We start from the raw sequence: 17,913 nt of genomic DNA on the forward strand, positions 1-17,913 counted from the left end.
CTGGAGGCCTGCAGCTCAGGCAAGAAGTGAGAGATGAGGCTGGACATTGGGAAGGCATAATGGTGAGCAGGGATCAGTCCATGAAGGGCCTTTCTAAGTAGCCTGAAGGGTTTGGGCTTTGAAATAAGCAGAAGCAGCAGTTGAATACAGGCTCTCATCAAACTGGTCTTCACCATATACCACCAGCCAGCTGTTCTTCAGCTTTCCCACTTCTGTAACTCATCTTTCTGCTGGGTCCTCTACTCTTCTCTGATCTCACCCCTCCTAAGCTCCAAGGTCTAGTTCCAACTCCACCCCTTTCTCCAGGAAGCTTCCCCAAGCACCTCGCTGGAGGGGATTACCTCCTCCTGGGTAGCAGGTGTGCGGGTATCTGTGCAAGCTCTGCACAGTCGCACCCATGCTCTAGTGTGATGGTCCAGAAGCTCGGAGCCAGCCTGCCTGAGTCCCCATCCTGGCTTTACCACTGACTCTCTATACTTCCTGTCCTTATCTGTAAAATGAGAATAATAACATTCCTATCTCAAAAGGTGATCTCAGGATTGAATCATTTCATTGACATATTGAACTTGCTTAGAACAGTGACTGGCACAAAATAAGTGCTTAGTCGATGTTACACTTTATTATATGCTGTTGCTCCCCCACGCACTCGACTGTGGGCAACGTAGATCACTGGTGATCAATTAACTTTGGACTAATCAGACAGTAGGAGTCAATGTCCTCCGCTCACGGACAGTCACCTCTATCTATAACTTCAAACTCTTCGCTCAGATGATGATTGATGATGATTGATACAGGCCGGAGATATACTTTCCGTTCATAGGCAGTTGTATGGTAGAGGCCAGAGCCCCAAACCATGATTTAGAAGAACTAGGTCCTCTTCCTTGCTCCTCTGTCTGAATCCTCAGATGCCCCAGGGCACGTGCCTGCCCCTTTCAGAACTCTGATGCTCCCATCTGTACAATGGGAATGAGTTCAGTGAGACCCAGAAAGACAGAGGTCTTGGCAGCACTCTGCAAAGTGCTGATGCAAACATGATTTCCGTTTCCCAGTCTGTAAGCCTCACACCTCCCCATCCCTCACTTTCACTTCCAGATGAAGCACACTCCCGAGACAGGCACAACTGGCAGGACTCCAGCACAGGCAACAGGTATATTTTAATTCTCCCCACCCCCTGACTTGATGAATTCTTTCTCTCCCCCTCCAGGGACTTTCCTAACTTCCTTATGTAAACGAAGGAAGGAGCATATGAGCAGACTGTATATAAATATGCTTGGGAAAGCTTTCTTCTTCTTTTTCTTTTTTTTTTTTTTTTTTTCTTAAACCAAACTTGGTTTCTGTTGTAGGCGGTGCATTCCCTAACAGGGCAGGGCTGCAGTGTGCTGTGGAGGGGGGAGGAGGAGAGGAAAAGGGGAGGAGTAGGCACCAGTGATTAATTCACTCACTGTGAGAGCTGGTCTTCTATTTAATGGGGGGGTCTCTCTGCCCAGGAGGAGTCAGAGGCGCCTCCAGGACCAGCAGGAGCATGGCAGAGGACCTGGGGCTGAGTTTTGGGGAAACAGCCAGCGTGGAAATGCTGCCCGAGGACGGCAGCTGCAGGCCCAAGGCCAGAGCCGGGCTAGGAGCCAGGAGCAGCAGCGTGCACTGGGCCGTCACCTGCTGCCTGGTGTCACTCCCCATCCTTGCAGGACTCATCACCTACCTGCTCGTTGGCCAGCTCCGGGCCCAAGGAGAGGCCTGTGTACAGTTCCAGGTAAGCCAGACTCCACTCTGACCTGGGGTGATCCGTGGACTCTCTGCGGGCAGCAGCAGCTATCTTTCAGCTTTGGACAGAGGCATCTCACTCCTTGCTTGGACAAGCAAAGGAAATAGACAATGGGAAGGGCGGAGTGGTCCCATCTGGTTCTTATCCTCAGTATTTCCAGGGAATGAATTGTCCCTTCTTATGTTTACATGGGAATAACTTCAAGCCTCATATTTAGATAATTATAACCACAGTGTACTGATAATTTGGAAACATTCCTTTTTATTTAAAAACAACACTTTGTATAACTATCACATGGTCATTGGAAAAAAGTAAAAAAATACAGATAAGGAAATGAAGAAAATTATCATTACTCATAATCACTTAGAGATGACCACAGTTAACAATTTGGGATATATAATTCCATATTATTTTTAACAAAATGAGATTATTCTGAGTCTCCGAATATATTATGATTTTATTTATATGCTAATGAATTCACAGAAGCATGGTGATATAGACAGCTGTATTATATTTCTATATGTGTATGCTATAATTTAACTAATTGCCTTTCTTGGGTTTAGAAATACAATTTTTCAATGTTGAGAAATAACCTCCTGCCTGTGTATGTCTAAGGTCTTGCTGGGGACTGGGGAGAAGCTTCGTCAAAACAAAGACCATAGGGTCTAGAGAGAATAACAGTAGGAAGGTGGATGTACAGGTGTCAAGCAGAAAACATAATTCTGGGCCAGGAACATTAAAAATGTGCCTCAAAGCCTAAATAATGTGTTAGTCAAGTAATATCTTTCTTAAAAGATGCTCCTCCATAATATAGATGGCTGATTTAATGTCAGACCAAAGTTTTCAATTCCAAAGGAGAAAATAGGCTTTTCCATTGGTTTAATTGGAAACTTGGTCTCTAAGCAATCCTGGCAACTTCAAAGCAGAGACGTGGTACATGAGCGTGGCTAATATGTAACTCTCACCCTCCCATCAGGGTCAACAAACAGACTGTGGTTCAGGCAGCAGCACTCATGGCCACATGCCATCTCTTGTAAAATGCAGAAATATGCAGAAGACACAGAGAGGCTGCTCATGTTAGGGGAAAACTCCTGGGCATGGGAAGTCGGGCTGTGACCTCTTGAAAACCGTGAGGCTGTTTCCTAGGAGAAGCCAAACTGCAGCACCCAAGCGGGTCCCTGGGACTCTGTCCCTCTGTCCCTCGGTAGCCAGGAGACAGCAGCACCCAGCACCCTCCTGGGTTCTGAAGGGAACAGGCGCATGATGGGTGAAGGGAGGCCCTGAGGCTCTTCCTCCCGCTGCACCCCAGCATTGCCACCATGCCTGCCCTACTGCAGGCGCTCAAGGACGGGACGAGGCTAACACTGTCCCTTCGCCTGTAGTTGAACCAATCTCCCTGGAGAGCGGACACATGGGGATGTTTGGAGCTGCAGTTTGGCCAGGCTGTGTAACTTCTTAGTGCGTCAGTAGAAGGAGAAAGGGAAACAGGGTGAGGCAGGGCACATGTAGCAATCGGGATCCTGAAAAGAAACAGTTGGCCCACACAAAGAGGAGAGTTGAAAGAGCATTTAAAGAACGGTTTGAAGGGGATTAGAGATGGGCCTATTTGTGGTGATGCAGACAGATGGAAAGGAACCCGAAGGGCTGGAAGCATGCAGAGGTTAGCAGCAGTGGGAAGCCCGTCACCGTCCCATCCCTCAGCATGAAGGGGCAAATGGAGAAGGGAGTTTTAGAAGAACCCAGGGAGCACTACAGCCTAGGAGAGGGCTGCCCAGAGGACCTAAGGGCGCCGTAGAGAAAGGCCATCACTGCCGGAACAGCAGGGGCTGAGCAGAAGGGAGGAGGGAATGCTGACCGCCCTCTCCTCCCAGCCTCTGATCCACTGACCAGACTCAGCTGGGGGCCCGGGCTGGCAGGAGCTGGGAGCCTCCGGGCCTGAGGTCAGCCTCACGGGGTGCAGAGCAGGGCAGGGCAGCGGATCTGGACAGCCTAAGGGAGAATAAGCAGCTCAAGGGAGAAGGAAGAAGATGGAATTCAAGGAGGGAAACCAGCAGAGAGCTTGGGTGGACACAACAGGGAAATGTTACGGCTCTTCAACAGACACCTGCATTTGAAACCCAGCTCAGCCGCTTCTGGCCTTGTGAAAACCGTCACGTGGCTTCATTGCTTTAAGCCTGTTGCCCTTCCTTCCAAGAGCGGGTACTAATATCAACACTCTGATGGTGCCAATAAGACGTGTTTGGAACCTGGGGAGAGCTACATGCACAAGGTGGCTATAACATAATCATCCCTCCATGCCGGGCGCCAGGCCACTGCTGAGGAAACTTGATCTTGGCCTCCAGGAGCTCCAAGTCGGATGCGTGAGGCAAACAAGGAATTAGGCTATTTCAACACAGAGGTGCTGTGGAATTCCAGATATTCTCCTAGCTCAGCCACAGAAAGAGGGTTGCTTCAGGGAGGACTTCCTGGACGAGGAAAGGAAGGCACCTATGGCTAGAATGTTGTTCCTGCCTGAGGTCCAGGTCATGGCTTATTATGGATAAAAGCCAGCCAGGCCATTGGAGGTAACAAGGACTTTGAAGCTTATCCAGTCTAGAGCCCTTTGTTTTACAAATAGCGAAACTGAGATTCAAAGGCTGAAGAGATTTGCCCAAGCCTGACCTCTAAAGATTTGAGATTAGACCATGTGACCACCTGCTCTATGATGTAATTCTGTGCCAGGTGCCAGGCTGCCATGCTATAGGCCAAAAGCAGAGCAATATCAGTAATATCACAGAGGAAAGCCAACTATTACAATTACTGAGCACCACCCCCCACACCATGCCAGCCTCCCAGAGAGTAGCTTCACGTGTCAAGTCTCATTTCATCTTCAGAACCCCTCACCCAGGACGCCTGGCCCAGGAGGGAATTAGGGCTACCCATGTTTTTCCAAAGAAGAAAGTATGGCTTAGAGAGGTAGCATATCATGCTCATGTTGCAGAAATATAATTAAAAACAAACTCTTCTCACGACACAGAAATCCTCTCCACAAAGGTAGTAGAGAAAGAAAATACTTTTATTGTCGAATAGGCATTAAACCAGAACGTGATGCACATTGCAGGCAATCTGCTAAGAAATTGCAAAGACAGAAAGAAATCTCACCCTTTGATATAGCTGAGCAGATACAACCCATTACATATGAGGGTCCTTCCAGAAGTTCCTGAAAAGATTCATATATCTTTTAATTCCATTTTCCACGAGCTTTTGGAAGGACTCGCATACAAGTGAAGCCAAAAAAGCCAAATGCGTAATAGCATATATAATGTGATACACTTCATTTTGTGAAAAAATTCGCATGTATGAATGTGTTTCCAAGTGCCTGTATAGCATATGTCAGGAAGAGAACAAAAGAAATTGGTAAATCTGCTAGCATCGTGGTAGGAGAACTGGGTGTTTGAGCACAAGGGAAGGAGGGAGACATTTATAGGCCTATGCCATTTTGTACAAAATGTGTATGTTACCTATGCAAAAAATATATAGGGATACTCAAATGTTTTAGGAGCTTTAGACTTCTATGGAATATTAGGCAGTTTTTCATCTTAGAAAAATCATGAATCAAAAGTTTAAACTCAGCTTGAATTGTGGCCTTGCCACTTCTGAGCCACTGAAACCTAACCTCCCTGGGCCTTGCTTCTTTGTGTATGAAATGGGGATAACTAGAAACAAAGTGTTTAAATTGTCTGGCAAGGGGTGGGAGATTAGTAAGTGATAGCAATTATTATTATGACCAGGGAACTTCCCTGCTGGGGAAATTACATCACAGAGGACAACTTCTCTACCTGCTCTGGAATCTGCCATTGCCAGGCCTGAGAGCAGGCTTCAATACTGGATGGCTTTTCTTGGTCTCTGATGTTTATGAGCTATCTCTGTGCCTCCTTCCCCAACCTAGGCATGCCCTCTGCCCCCATCTCCTAGTCCATTCTTTACCCAGGGGCACTTGACCACAGCCTGGGCATTCTTTGGGCCTTTCAGTGGTTTCCACTGCCCTCAGGATAGTTCCACAGGCCCACTAGGCCCACAGGTGCTCTAAGGCCAGGCCTCCACCTTCCCCAGGCACAGCTCTGACACACAGAGTCAGGCAAAGCAAAATGCACCAAGTTGGCTCAGCCCCGAGCCTGGCACAGAGTGAGCACTGAGTACTGTGGGATGAATCTTCAAAGATGTCATAAGGGCTCTCCTGCCCAGTGTCACACCACCGCCCATATTTGTCCTTCCCTTCCAGGCCCTACTTCTAGAATCATCTGCACACTCTCCCCACACCCTGCTTGGTTCCCTTCAATCTCACTTCCACCCCTTCCTGAAAATTCCTGCGAGGCTCCTGACCTTTTTTCCCTGCAGCCCTCTTCCCCCTGCACATGCCTCTGAGACCCCCAGTTCTCCACCCAGGATCCCCTTAGAGTCCTCTAGAGCTGCTGCTTTAGAGTCACACACACTTGAGGGAAAGCCGTGCTTCCACCACAGCACAGCTGTGACCTCTTGACAGCTCTTTATATCCAGACACCAAGCTAAATTTTATTTTTATTAAGTGTTTTTAGAAAAGTAAGTGAGATCATGTCTATAAAGTGCTCAGTGTGGTGTCTGGCGTGTAAACACATGCAATACATGTTTGCTATGATTACTACATGCCTCATCTCAGTTAATCCTTGAAATCACACAAGGAAGAAAGTACTACTATTATCCTCATTTTAGAGATGACAAAAATGAGGCTTAGAGAAGTTAAACAACATACTCAAAGTCACACAGTTAAAGACTGTGATATTGGGATTCAAACACACCACATGTGTTCCTTTTAAACACCATGTTTGTCTGCCTCTGTGGTGCTCAGGAGAATTTAACCCTGAGAAGTGTCTGGCACATAGTAAGTACCCAATAAATGCTAGTCCCCTTCCTCCCCTGTGGGCATCTAGCTGTACCTGGCACACAGAAGGCACTCACTAAGTGTTTTCTGGATGGAGGGAGGGGTGGAGTGATGGGCAAGACACCAGACCTCACTGAGCCTTAGACCACCATCCATAAAATGAGGAGGTCAATATGTTTTCTTCACAGCACAGTGGTGAGAATTCTGCAAGATGTTCAAAAGCTATTGCCACAGGATGGATGCTCAGCAGACATTATTTTCCTACCCACCCCACCTTAGATAAGCCCTTTCATCTCACTCAATTTGTTTCCTCTTCTGAAAGGAGGACAGTAATGATAGCCCTTTTGGTATTGTCTAGAGAAAACAGATAGTTGAGCTAAAATACTCTAAATTGCAAAATGCTGATTCCTGCTGTGGTCTCAGGAAGCCCCAGCATAACTGGAAGAAAAGCCCTGACTCACTCCAAAGGTCAGGCTGTGGGCAAAGGGCAGGGAAACAGAGGCAGGGAAGGTGCACTGTGGAAGTGCCAAGGAAGGAAGGGTGAGCACTCGTGGGTGTGAATCCAGACATCCCCAGAGCTTGTAGCTGGTTATTTTCAGGATCAACATGCTTGCCCAGTAAAGTGAACATACACAGCATTGAGGGCCACACCAGCATGGCAAACTCCCGCGTCACACTGCTGTGTCAACAGCACACTGACTGCAAGAGGTCTTCTCCCAGCCCAACCTCCCAGCAGCTGACAGCAGCAACAAGCTTAGGATTTGAAATAGGTGGGGAGTGAATTCCACTCCCTCAATCCATTTGCATTCAGAATGGACAGAAGTCCAGAAGCAAACTATGGATCAAGGAAGCCTATTGAGTGTCTGTCCTTGGGGAAAGGAGGAAGCCACTCAGAGCTCCTAAAGGATCCAAATCTGCTTCTTATCATAAAGAGGCACAACAGTGGCTTCTGTTTACAACTGAAGTCATAAGACCACAAAGAGATCGTGCAGAACCAACAATACATACCACAAGCATTTGTTGAGCCCAAAGAAAGAAGGAAAGTGAATTGAATGCCCACTTCATGTTTGTGGTCTTTCTGAGTCATCACAACAGTCCTGGAAAGAAAGAATCATTACCTGCTCTTATTGATGAGGACGCTGAGTGTCACTGAGGTTGAGTGACATGCCGAAACGAGAGCACCAGGAAATAACAGAGCTGGGATTTCCAAATCTGCTTGGCTGCAATCTCCAGAATCTTTGCTCTGTACCATGCTGAGTGTTGCAGGTAAAACCCTGTCCAGGGCACCTTGGAGGATGATGAAATGGAACAACCTCGAAATAAAACATTTGCAGGTTGGGTTTATCCTTGTGCAAGTATAAACAGGGAGAAGCAAAAGAAAGAGACGAAGAAGCAAAAGTCTGTGTATTTCTCCTTGAAATGCTGGGAGGATGTTATGGGTCATAAAACATTTATGCCTTTGCAGTTGCAGCAATTATGACAGCAAGAAAAGAATGTCCCTTCCTGTTTATGAATAGATAGACAGACTGACTACAACACATGGGGGAAAGGCTAAGTGGATCATTAGTTCAAATAAGCTCCAGGGATTTTTCTGGGGAAAGGTCAAGAAATCTCAAAGACCGTCTCGCTTCGGGCTCGTTTGTCGGTTGTGCACTCGGCTAATGTTTATGGAGATCAGGATCTGTAACTGGTCTCAAGGTTCAGATCCCAGGTCCTGCACATACTCTTTGACCTCGAGCAGTTGCATAACCTATTTAAGCCTCTGTTATAAGGCTTACACAGACTACAGAAAGGCGATGCCAACCCCTCCTTGGAATAGCTGGCATATTAGATGAGGAACACACATAAATGCCCACTAAAGGACCTGAGCCTGAGGAGCACTCAACTAAGTAACAGTCTCCTCCATTTCTCCATCCCTCCTTCTTTCCAGTTTGAAGAATTAGAGGAATTTCAAAAATGTCTCTTGTAATTGGTCATGAGCAATTTGAGTCAGGGATTATTACCAGTCAACATGCAAACAAAAAAAAAGGGAGAAAAAAAGAAAATCAAAGGAGCATGAAAATTCCCTGACCCATAGGAACTGAGGTGGGTGGGGGAGCAGCATCCCCTTGTCTTGTTAGGGTTAATATATGCCAGGGGGAGCAGCCCTCCGCTGTCCCACTAAGATGTATACCCACGGGCATACACATTTGCTTTTTCTGCCTCTGGCTCCTGGCCAAGTCTTGCGACATTCAACAAATATTTCTAGAGCCATGACTATTCTCCACGCAGAGCCTGATGACTTTAAGAGGCCATAGTAGTAAAAGATTATAACTTCCCACCACTACAGAGTTAAAATTTTTTTAGATATAAACAAAAGGATTTCTTTTCTAGATTTTTGGATTGCAAAACTCCGCCTAAAGTCACTGAATCAACTTGACCCCATGTCCTATTCTCTTTTCTGCCTCTGTCTTCCCAGTGCCTGTAAATCTGCACACATTTTGCCACTTGAATACTCCAGCAAAGGTGCCAGGCATTGTCCAGGCACTGGGAATACAGTGGTGACAGGACAGGCAGACCAGATCCCCGCCTCTATGCAACTTGAAATCCACTAGAGAGACAAAAAGCAATGAGAACACAAATAAGTAATAAAATTGGATCCTGGTTCTCAGGTAGTGGTTTGAGAAGACCTGTTGGGGGGAATAAATCCCATTCTTCAGGGGTGCTCTTGAACCTCATGCCTATTCAGCATTGGAGGCTAATGTTGAGGTGACCGGCAGCTCTCAGGATCCTTTGTGTCCCCGAGTGACCCAGAAGTGGTAGGGATGAATCAGGGTTGGAACACAGTAAGACATCTAGTTGGTCTGATGTTGACAGCAACTATCTTGAGTGCAGGCATTGCAGGGACAGCTTAAGTGCATAAACTTTACCCCAAATAAACTTCTATTTCATCCTCTTGAATCTCCTCCTCATTCATTCCTGCTTCCTGTCACGATAATTTTGCTTCCATGGTAGACAGAGTCATTATTAAGAGAAGTTGTAATGGAAGGCTTAGATGTTATTCTTGGAGAGAGTCCCAGCTGATGTTCTTCTTGTGGATGCTTGGAATGTTGTGGTCTTCAACACCTTCCAACTGGCACTGTCACAGCCTCCAGATGTTTAGTGGCATTCTGGGCCACTGAAATCCATACACATCCATTATATAGGAAAATAAAATGTGTGCCCAAGGTATAGAAATCCAGCAGAGCAAACAGGGCAATGTATTCACCTCTCAGATACATACTAATGACAGTGGGATTCTGAGTCAAAAAGGAATGCTCCAAAGTCTGAGGTGAGTGTCTGTTCAGCCAAAGATAACAGGACGTTCAAGAAGATTCCTTAGCAAGAGAATTGAATGAAGCAAAATAAGGTGAACCAGGGAAGGTACACCTTCCTGAACAAGGAGATGCAATCAATATCTCCCCAATTCTCTTTAGGAATCCCATCTTCAGTTTCCTGCCTTGCCAAAGGACCAATTCTTTTATCAGTTCTGTCAATAGCAAGTAAGTCTACAGTATAAGCTAATTTGTGGGCTGTTTTTCACTCCTCAAGCCCCTCAAAGTGATTGATGCTGAATAAGTGGTCACAACCATTGGGCTTAGGTTTTCAAAGACTGTTGTACTCATGACCCTGTGGTAAGTGTACACAGTCGCTATACTTACTGCATTTTTCATATCCCTTGAATCGTGCATTGTAGTTGCTTCTTATGGCTGGGAACACAGAGGATCTTAGAGAGGAGTAAACAGTGGGTAACAAGACTGGATGGTAAATTAGGACTTTGGATGCCAAGATAAGAGGTGGTAAGACTGTGTCATGCAAGCCATGAGGAGCTACTGAAGGCTTACGAGCAGAGTTTTGTCTCAATAAAGTGATACTTTAGAAAAAGCCCTCTGAAGGCAGGCTAGAAAATGGATCAAAGAAAAGGAGAAACCAGAGGCATGAAAACCCGTTAGGAGTCTGTTGAAGAATCCAGGTGGGCAGCGTGCCAAGGCCTGGAGCAGAGGCAAAAATGAGGAAAACTGCAAACCAGAAATGAAAACCCTTGGGTTTGTGAAGAAGAAATGTTCAGGTCTGGTAACCAAGGAGAAGCAGTAGTATTGACATTGACATAATTAGGAAGCACAGAGAGAGGGCCCGAAAGGACTGAGAAGTCAGTGAACCATTCAAAGACAAGACTTAATGCCACGAAGAGAGCTTCAGTCAAGGTTAGGTAGCATGGGTTGGGCACAAAAACAGCCTGGAGGTCCAGGCTCTAACAAGATCACTGTTATCACAGCCCTGCTCACAGACCTAGACTCAACAATGACACATTCATACCCACATAACCACACAGAGACATCCATGTACACGATACACATGCACAGATGTAAAGATGTAAAATAGATCAAGTGTTTGTGGTGACAGGAGGATCACTCTACTAGTGTGGACTATGTACAAGAACTAAATCAGAAGCCTGGGTTGAGTCAAAATCATATTGGAGAAGGCTTAAAAAAAATAAAAGAACATACATTGTAAAATGTAAGATGGTGATGGTATACCTGAGCTAAGAACATAGTTTTGTTCCTAAGCTTTATGTTCAGGCCCATGAGTGGTGGTTCCTCCACTTTCTATGCATTCTTTGCACTGACTCTTGCATTTTCTGATTTGATCCTCACCTCAACCCTGCATGTAATTTAAGGGTAGAGATGTTATTATTTCCATTTTACAAATGAGGACACTAACACTCAGAGAGGAAAAGAGTCCTCCTCAAGATCATATTGTTAATAAATGGTGCAACCAGGATTCAAGTTCAGGTCATTCCAATTTTTAAATTGTGGTACGGAAAAGAAAATAAAGCAAGGGCCATTATTTTGTTGAAATAATAGAAGCAATGATGAGAGGCTGAGTTCCCCTGGAAAAGAGTAGGAAAATCTCTCAGGAAAGAACTCTAAAGGTGAGCTTCAGAGACAAGTATAAGAGAGAGAAAAGTCAGTGGGGGTGCTGGAGGAGGAAAGTGGGGAGCTGAGCTGCAAGACTCCTGTCAACCTAAACATTCTTATTCCCATTTCCCTCATCAGGCTGGATAGCAACAGCATCATACTCATACCTGTGCTCTGGGAGCTGTGTGGGTATTGGGGTCAGAGGACCACAGATGGTCTGAACTATATCTTTCTTTACCAACAGACTCTGAAAGGACAGGAGTTTGGACCTTCACATCGGCGAGCTTGTAAGTGTTTTCATCTTTGATGCTGTTTCTTATGGGAAATAAGAATATTTCCAGTATTTCTGATATGTAGGTGGTTCAGAGAGACAGGTCTTTAATTACCAAGTTGCTAAGCCAAGTGATGCATATCCAGAGGAGAAGTGAGGCTCCTCCCCAGTCACTAAGAAAGCAAAATGGCTCCATGGCCAAGTGCATGTCCTGCAGAACTGATGGCCTATATGCAACCCCAGCTCTGGAATTTACTAGCAGTGTGACCTTTGGGCAAATAATTTTATCTATCTCTGTCTCCATTTACTCACCTATAAAAATGGTTACAATCATACCTACCCAACAGGGTTAGTGTGAATTAAATTAATTCATTCTTACATGGGTTAGAACAATGCCTAGCACATCAAAAGTATGCAATGAATTTTTGCTTTTTATCATCATTAAATCATCTTTATCACTGCAGTTAGAACACCCTTAATCCAATATAATCATCTCTGAAAACCAGATGGAAATTCTGAGGTCCTCTTGAGAACTTGTGTGGAAACAGCAGCCCAGAGAGGGAAAAGGACCTGCCAAGGTTACAGAGCTATGGAGTGGTTCCCACCCACTCCTCTTCCCATTTCTATTGGGCCATCCATATATTTCATGAAGAAGGCAAAAGGCCATCAGCTCCCACAGAAGCAGTTTGAGGGAAGGACAAGCAAGGTGTGCTTTACTGAGCATTGACCATATGCCAACGTGCTGAGCATGCTCCATCCATGGTCTGGATTACTGTGCCCATCTTCCAGATGAGAAAACAGAGTCCTGGACATGCTAAATAACTTGCCCAAAGTCATAGAGCCAAGATTCACTTGCACTTGAGACTCTTTCTACTGAGTCAGCCCACTCCGTGGTGCTTGCTGCAGGTCCCACATTCCAGCCCAGAAACCTGCAAGGGTGGAATTGGGCCAAGCTGGAGGAGATCAATGTTTCTCTCCCATCACAGGCACCATGCAACCCCCAAAGTGCCATCTTCACTCCAGTCACCCCTTGACTCGTCTAAAGCACACTTCTTTCGTTACAGACACACCTCTCAGAGCTGATGGAGATAAGCCAAGGGCACATCTGACAGGTAAGCCTCCCTGATGTATTTTCTAGGATTTCTTTCAGCACATTTACCAAAACTCACTCCAGTAGCTTCATACTGGAAAGCACACCCCTGGGTAGCAGACTCCTCCTCTCAGTTGAGGGTTTTCTGAAGTCTTCCTCCCTGTGAGGGGTCCAAAGGCCCATGACTCTTGGGCATTTTCCTTCAGATTCTATCAGCCCTCTTCCTTTCTCTCCTATCTCTCTTTCATTCACACACTCAGTCACTTAGAAATGGCTTTCCTCAGACTCAGAACTTCAAGGAATTCTGGATCTGGTCACAGATGAAAAGTCCCCTGAGTTGCTAATTTATCCAGTCCATCTGATGTCACCGGACATTTACATTCAGGAAGTTGTTTTGAAAGAATTTTCATTTGTGTGAAAAGATTAAGAGGAATCTTACAACAACACTAGTCGTCTGGCTTCTCAAATCTAGAGTGGAAACTCCAGACATCTCATACCTGGAGTTTCATATACCTCTGAGACTCCAGAGGAAAGAGCAAGACAGTGCAGAAAGATGTGTTAAAACCTCAATGAAAAACTAGAGAGTGAAAAAGCAAACATACCCTCCCGACCTATAAGAAAATTTCAGTCTGCAGGAGGATATCTTGTAGGCCAAGGCATTTGTACCCTCTGACTGAGAAGGGATTGTTTCCTGAGTAAGGATTAGGATCAGGAAGATGCCAAGCTGCTGTCACTTGCCCCTTACCTATACAAATGGGAAGGATTGAACAGGCTGGGCAGGAAAATCTTAAAACTGTCTGAGTATAGAGATGCCACCTTTCTTCCTGTGAATAAAGAAAGTAGAAATTGGGGAGGGAGTCTATCTTCTACTGAATTCCCAATGTGTGCCAGGCACTATAGTAGGCATTTTATGTCTATTATCTCATTTAATCTGCATATCACTCCAATGAAATAAGGATTAGTCATTTCCATTCATAGATAGGGAAACTGAGGTTTGGACAAATTCGCTTGTCCCAAATCACGTGACTAGGAATTGGAAGAGCTGAGATTTAACCTTCACTCTCAAAACTGCAGTTTCCATTACAACATACTTCCTACCCAAACTCCTACTTGCTTCTGTGTTACATAACCATTTGCATACCATTTTAATACAACCTGCCTTGTCTACAGACTAAACAAATTTTGCTTTTGCATTATCTGAGAATAATTTTTTTAAAAAATCCACAAAGGATTAGAGACTATCAAGAGTAACTAATAAAAATGCCTGTTGCATATTTTGCAAAGAGACACCAGAGCTTTCCAGGGACCATTTAGTGCGGAGGCCAGAGGAGACCACACACATTCTGAACGTGTGTCATAGTTGCAAAAGAAACCCTAGCCCAGCCAGCAATGAGAAAGATGCTTAGGAAAATCCAGTAATCAGATTTCTGGTTACCCACTGGATGTGAAGGTGGCTGAATGGTTTCTTTAAACATATCCTATCCTAAAACTGTGGTGTCAGTTTGTGGTGATTGCTGTGGATTTCCAAAGCAGATGTAGAAAATTAAAGTATGTTTTTATTTCTCCTGAAAGGTATTAGTTTTGTGGCAGATTACCTTATTTGAAATCAATGATTCAAATCAATGGTTTGAATCTATTCATTTTCTTCTACTATTGGCATACTTCGTAAAAGCATTCATTCACATGTCATATGTAATGTATATTTGAGAATGATGCAAACATAAGAACATATAAAAATATATAAAGAGAAATAGGCTTATTTTTTGATTTGTCAAAAAACAGTGCTGGCTTATTTGGGGAAAGAAAATAAATATATATTGAATACAACCATATCCCGCCATTGTAATAAAAATGTCCGTGTCTGTTCTATTCACTTGATCTTAAGATTAAGACTATATAGGAGCTTTATCTCCAGTTTATAGACAAGCAACTGAGGCTCAGAGAAGAGAATGAACCTACAGAGTCAATTAATAAGATAGCATGTTGCAGAATCAGGGTTGGATCTGGGCCTAAGTGGCCCAAAACCCAAGTCCCTTCCACTCCACAAGCCCATTACAATGGCTTATATTTTGGCCCTGTTCATGTGGGAGAAGCATTTCCAAATTGTTCTGGATCTCTGGTTCCAATACATGTCCTTCATGTTGATTGTTAATTACTGCCTGTGTTTCAGGTGGCTTTGGACCACAGGATTAGAATATGAGGCAGGGAACACCTGACTTTTTCTGAAATGCCTTCTCTTTGGGGCAGAGCATGTCTGAAACATGAAGGCTTATAAAAGGCAGGTAGTTTAGAGCATATTCCTAGTTGCTAGGGATTTTATACACACCATTTCTTTTAATCCTTTCCACAGGTATTATTACCTCCATGTGTTTAAGGAAAAATATGTCAAATAAAAAACAAACCCAGACTTAGTAAGGAAAGACATCATGCAAAAGGATAACTGCTGGAGGGAGGGATGGAGGGGGGGGAGAAGAGACTGTTGCAGTGGGGAGAGGACTATTGCAATAGGGGGAGGTGCTCACAATAAAGTCTGAATGTTTCTCAAGAGTTAGGCTGGACGGGTTTTTTTTTTTTTTTTTTTTTAGAGAGAGAGGAGTAAATGAAGCTAGAAAGAACCTGGTGTGGGGAAGTGGGAAGAAAGGTTGGCGTGATTGGATCCAAAAATGCTTTATCCTGAGGCCAGCCTATCCTTAAAAGGAGCTGTTTGCTGTCTCAGGATGAGGGGAGCAAAGCTCAGGGGCCTTGCAGCAGGACTGATGCTCAACCAAAGTTTGGTCAACAAGAATTTGGTTCCAATTGATTGCTGGGGATAAAACAGTTCAGCTAATCACTTATGAGGCGAAGAATGGGAATTTGAAGAGTCCAGTGTCTGGCCTTGTCCTGCAAAACAAGGCAGCATCCGTGAGTCTTATCTAAGTCATTTGGGGAGGTGGTTCTTTGCAATAAGCCATTTTCCAGAAAACAAAAGAGTAAGAGGATTTCCTAACATTCACTGTTTTCCAGGATCACAGGGCTCAGGTAAATTTCAAACGGTCAAATCAAAAAGCTCAGGCAGAGAGGCAAAATAATTTGCCCCAAGTCACCACCTAGAACACTACTCTCTTTGAACAAAGGCATACATCTGCTCACACATCCTTAACTCTTTCCTCCCCCAGACACTAGTTAGCTGTTGGATATATTTAATCACTTTACTCTTTTAAAAATGATATGAGACTCCTTTTAGCCAAGTCCACAGGTTCCAACATGAGCAAATAAACCTCTCCCTTGTCTTTGCAGTTGTGAAACAAACTCCCACACAGCACTCGAAAAATCAGTTCCCCACTCTGCATTGGGAACATGAACTAGGCCTGGCCTTCACCAAGAACCGGATGAACTACACTAATAAATTCCTGGTGATCCCAGAAGCAGGAGACTACTTCGTTTACTCCCAGGTCACATTTCGAGGGACCACGTCTGAGTGTGGTGACATCAGCCACGGGAGGCAACAGAACAAGCCAGACTCCATCATCGTGGTTATCACCAAGGTAAAAGACAGCTACCCTGAGCCAACCCAGCTCCTAACGGGGACCAAGTCAATGTGTGAAACAGGCAGCACCTGGTTCCAGCCCATCTACCTAGGGGCCATGTTCTCCTTGCAAGAAGGGGACAAGCTGACGGTGAACGTCAGTGACATCTCTTTGGTGGATTACACAAAAGAAGATAAAACCTTCTTCGGAGCCTTCTTGCTATAGGGGCAAAGCAGACAACATTGCATGAAGGTCCCCCGCTTCCTAGTTCCTAATTTTCTCCATTCATATGTAATTATAACCAGGGGTTTTCTTGGGGCCAGGGGAAGGGGGCGTTCCACAGAGACATTGGTTTAGCTACAAAATTTAGGGTCCAAAAGTTCACACTTCATATGCCTTACTGATGATATTAATTGGAAAAAGGCTGAAGAGAGCAAACATATTAATTATCATGGTTTCTTGGAGGAGCGGTGAGTTTCTAAATGTTAAAATACTGATCACCAAATGAATGGTCAGGATTTAAAGAAAAATATTTTCCACACCTTCTTCCTACACACTTGTCACCAGTGGCCCAGTTACTGTTCAATTTGATCATACAGTGGCTTCGGTTCAGGAGCTTTGAGCAGAGTCCAAAGAAAGTCCAAGAAAACCACGTAAGCCCCTCAGAGGCAAAATCTTTTATCAGTTGTCCCACATACTTTCATGACTTACCTAAAAAAATGAAGAGAGCTGGTATTTCTCATAAATACTCTCAAAAAAGGAATTGGTTTTCATGCCATATATGCCATATGAGAAAAGCTACCTTTCCAGGTATCAAAACAAGCAAGTATGAGGTCCATGTGCATATAAAAAAAAAATACAACAATAGCATCTATTCAACATAGTTTTCTTGAACACTTATTATGTTCTGGGTATGACCCAGAAAACACGATGAAGAACAAGACAGACACTACTCAAGACTTATTCAAATACCACTAGATGCTGCCTCATCAAACATCAGTCAGCATTCTGCAGAGAATAACTCCAAGCCCTAAAAAAAAAAAAAAAAAAAAAAAAAAAAAAAAAAAAAAAATCATCTGGAACTATAAGATTTCTGGCACTCTTCTGACTGTGAAAGATATCCGGCCAATTAGATCACTCAAGAAACATGAAGACAGCTTTCTAGCTAATTAGCCCAACTATACAACAAACTTGCTCGATGCCAGGAGACAATCGACTTATTCTCTGGGAAGGGAAAAGATGTCAATCACCAAATCTGAAGAGGTTAACCTAGATCTGCTTTGAGGTTTGGTTTGCAGCTTTATATGCAGAGTGTTATGCGGGTATTTTTCCCTTAAAATATTCAAAGAGATTTAAACATGGGATTAGCTAATCAGCCCAGCCAGAGCCTCTCCCCTGGAGGAGAGACTGGATGTTGAGAAGGTCCCTTCTGTGTTCTCTAGTCTGTATG

At 44.4% G+C, this 17,913-nt stretch overlaps 1 protein-coding gene across 1 annotated transcript; it reads left to right on the forward strand.

Moving 5' to 3' along the window:
* Positions 1-1,522: 1,522 nt before the first annotated feature.
* TNFSF15 (TNF superfamily member 15) lies at positions 1,523-16,688 on the forward strand. The gene is made up of 4 exons (XM_063082661.1): positions 1,523-1,750; positions 11,841-11,883; positions 12,932-12,979; positions 16,234-16,688. The coding sequence occupies exons 1-4, from the start codon at positions 1,523-1,525 to the stop codon at positions 16,686-16,688; spliced, it is 774 nt and encodes a 257-aa protein (XP_062938731.1).
* Positions 16,689-17,913: the final 1,225 nt, after the last annotated feature.

Source organism: Cynocephalus volans, chromosome 17, assembly GCF_027409185.1.
Source record: "Cynocephalus volans isolate mCynVol1 chromosome 17, mCynVol1.pri, whole genome shotgun sequence".
Classification (NCBI taxonomy): domain Eukaryota; kingdom Metazoa; phylum Chordata; class Mammalia; order Dermoptera; family Cynocephalidae; genus Cynocephalus; species Cynocephalus volans.

Bases quoted from the DNA above. Each gene is read 5' to 3' on its own strand.
- TNFSF15 (XM_063082661.1), top strand. From the start codon at position 1,523: ATGGCAGAGGACCTGGGGCTGAGTTTTGGGGAAACAGCCAGCGTGGAA. The intron at 11,884-12,931 runs GTAAGTGTTTTC...CTTTCGTTACAG, and splicing joins ACCTTCACATCGGCGAGCTT to ACACACCTCTCAGAGCTGAT. The intron at 12,980-16,233 runs GTAAGCCTCCCT...TTGTCTTTGCAG, and splicing joins GCCAAGGGCACATCTGACAG to TTGTGAAACAAACTCCCACA.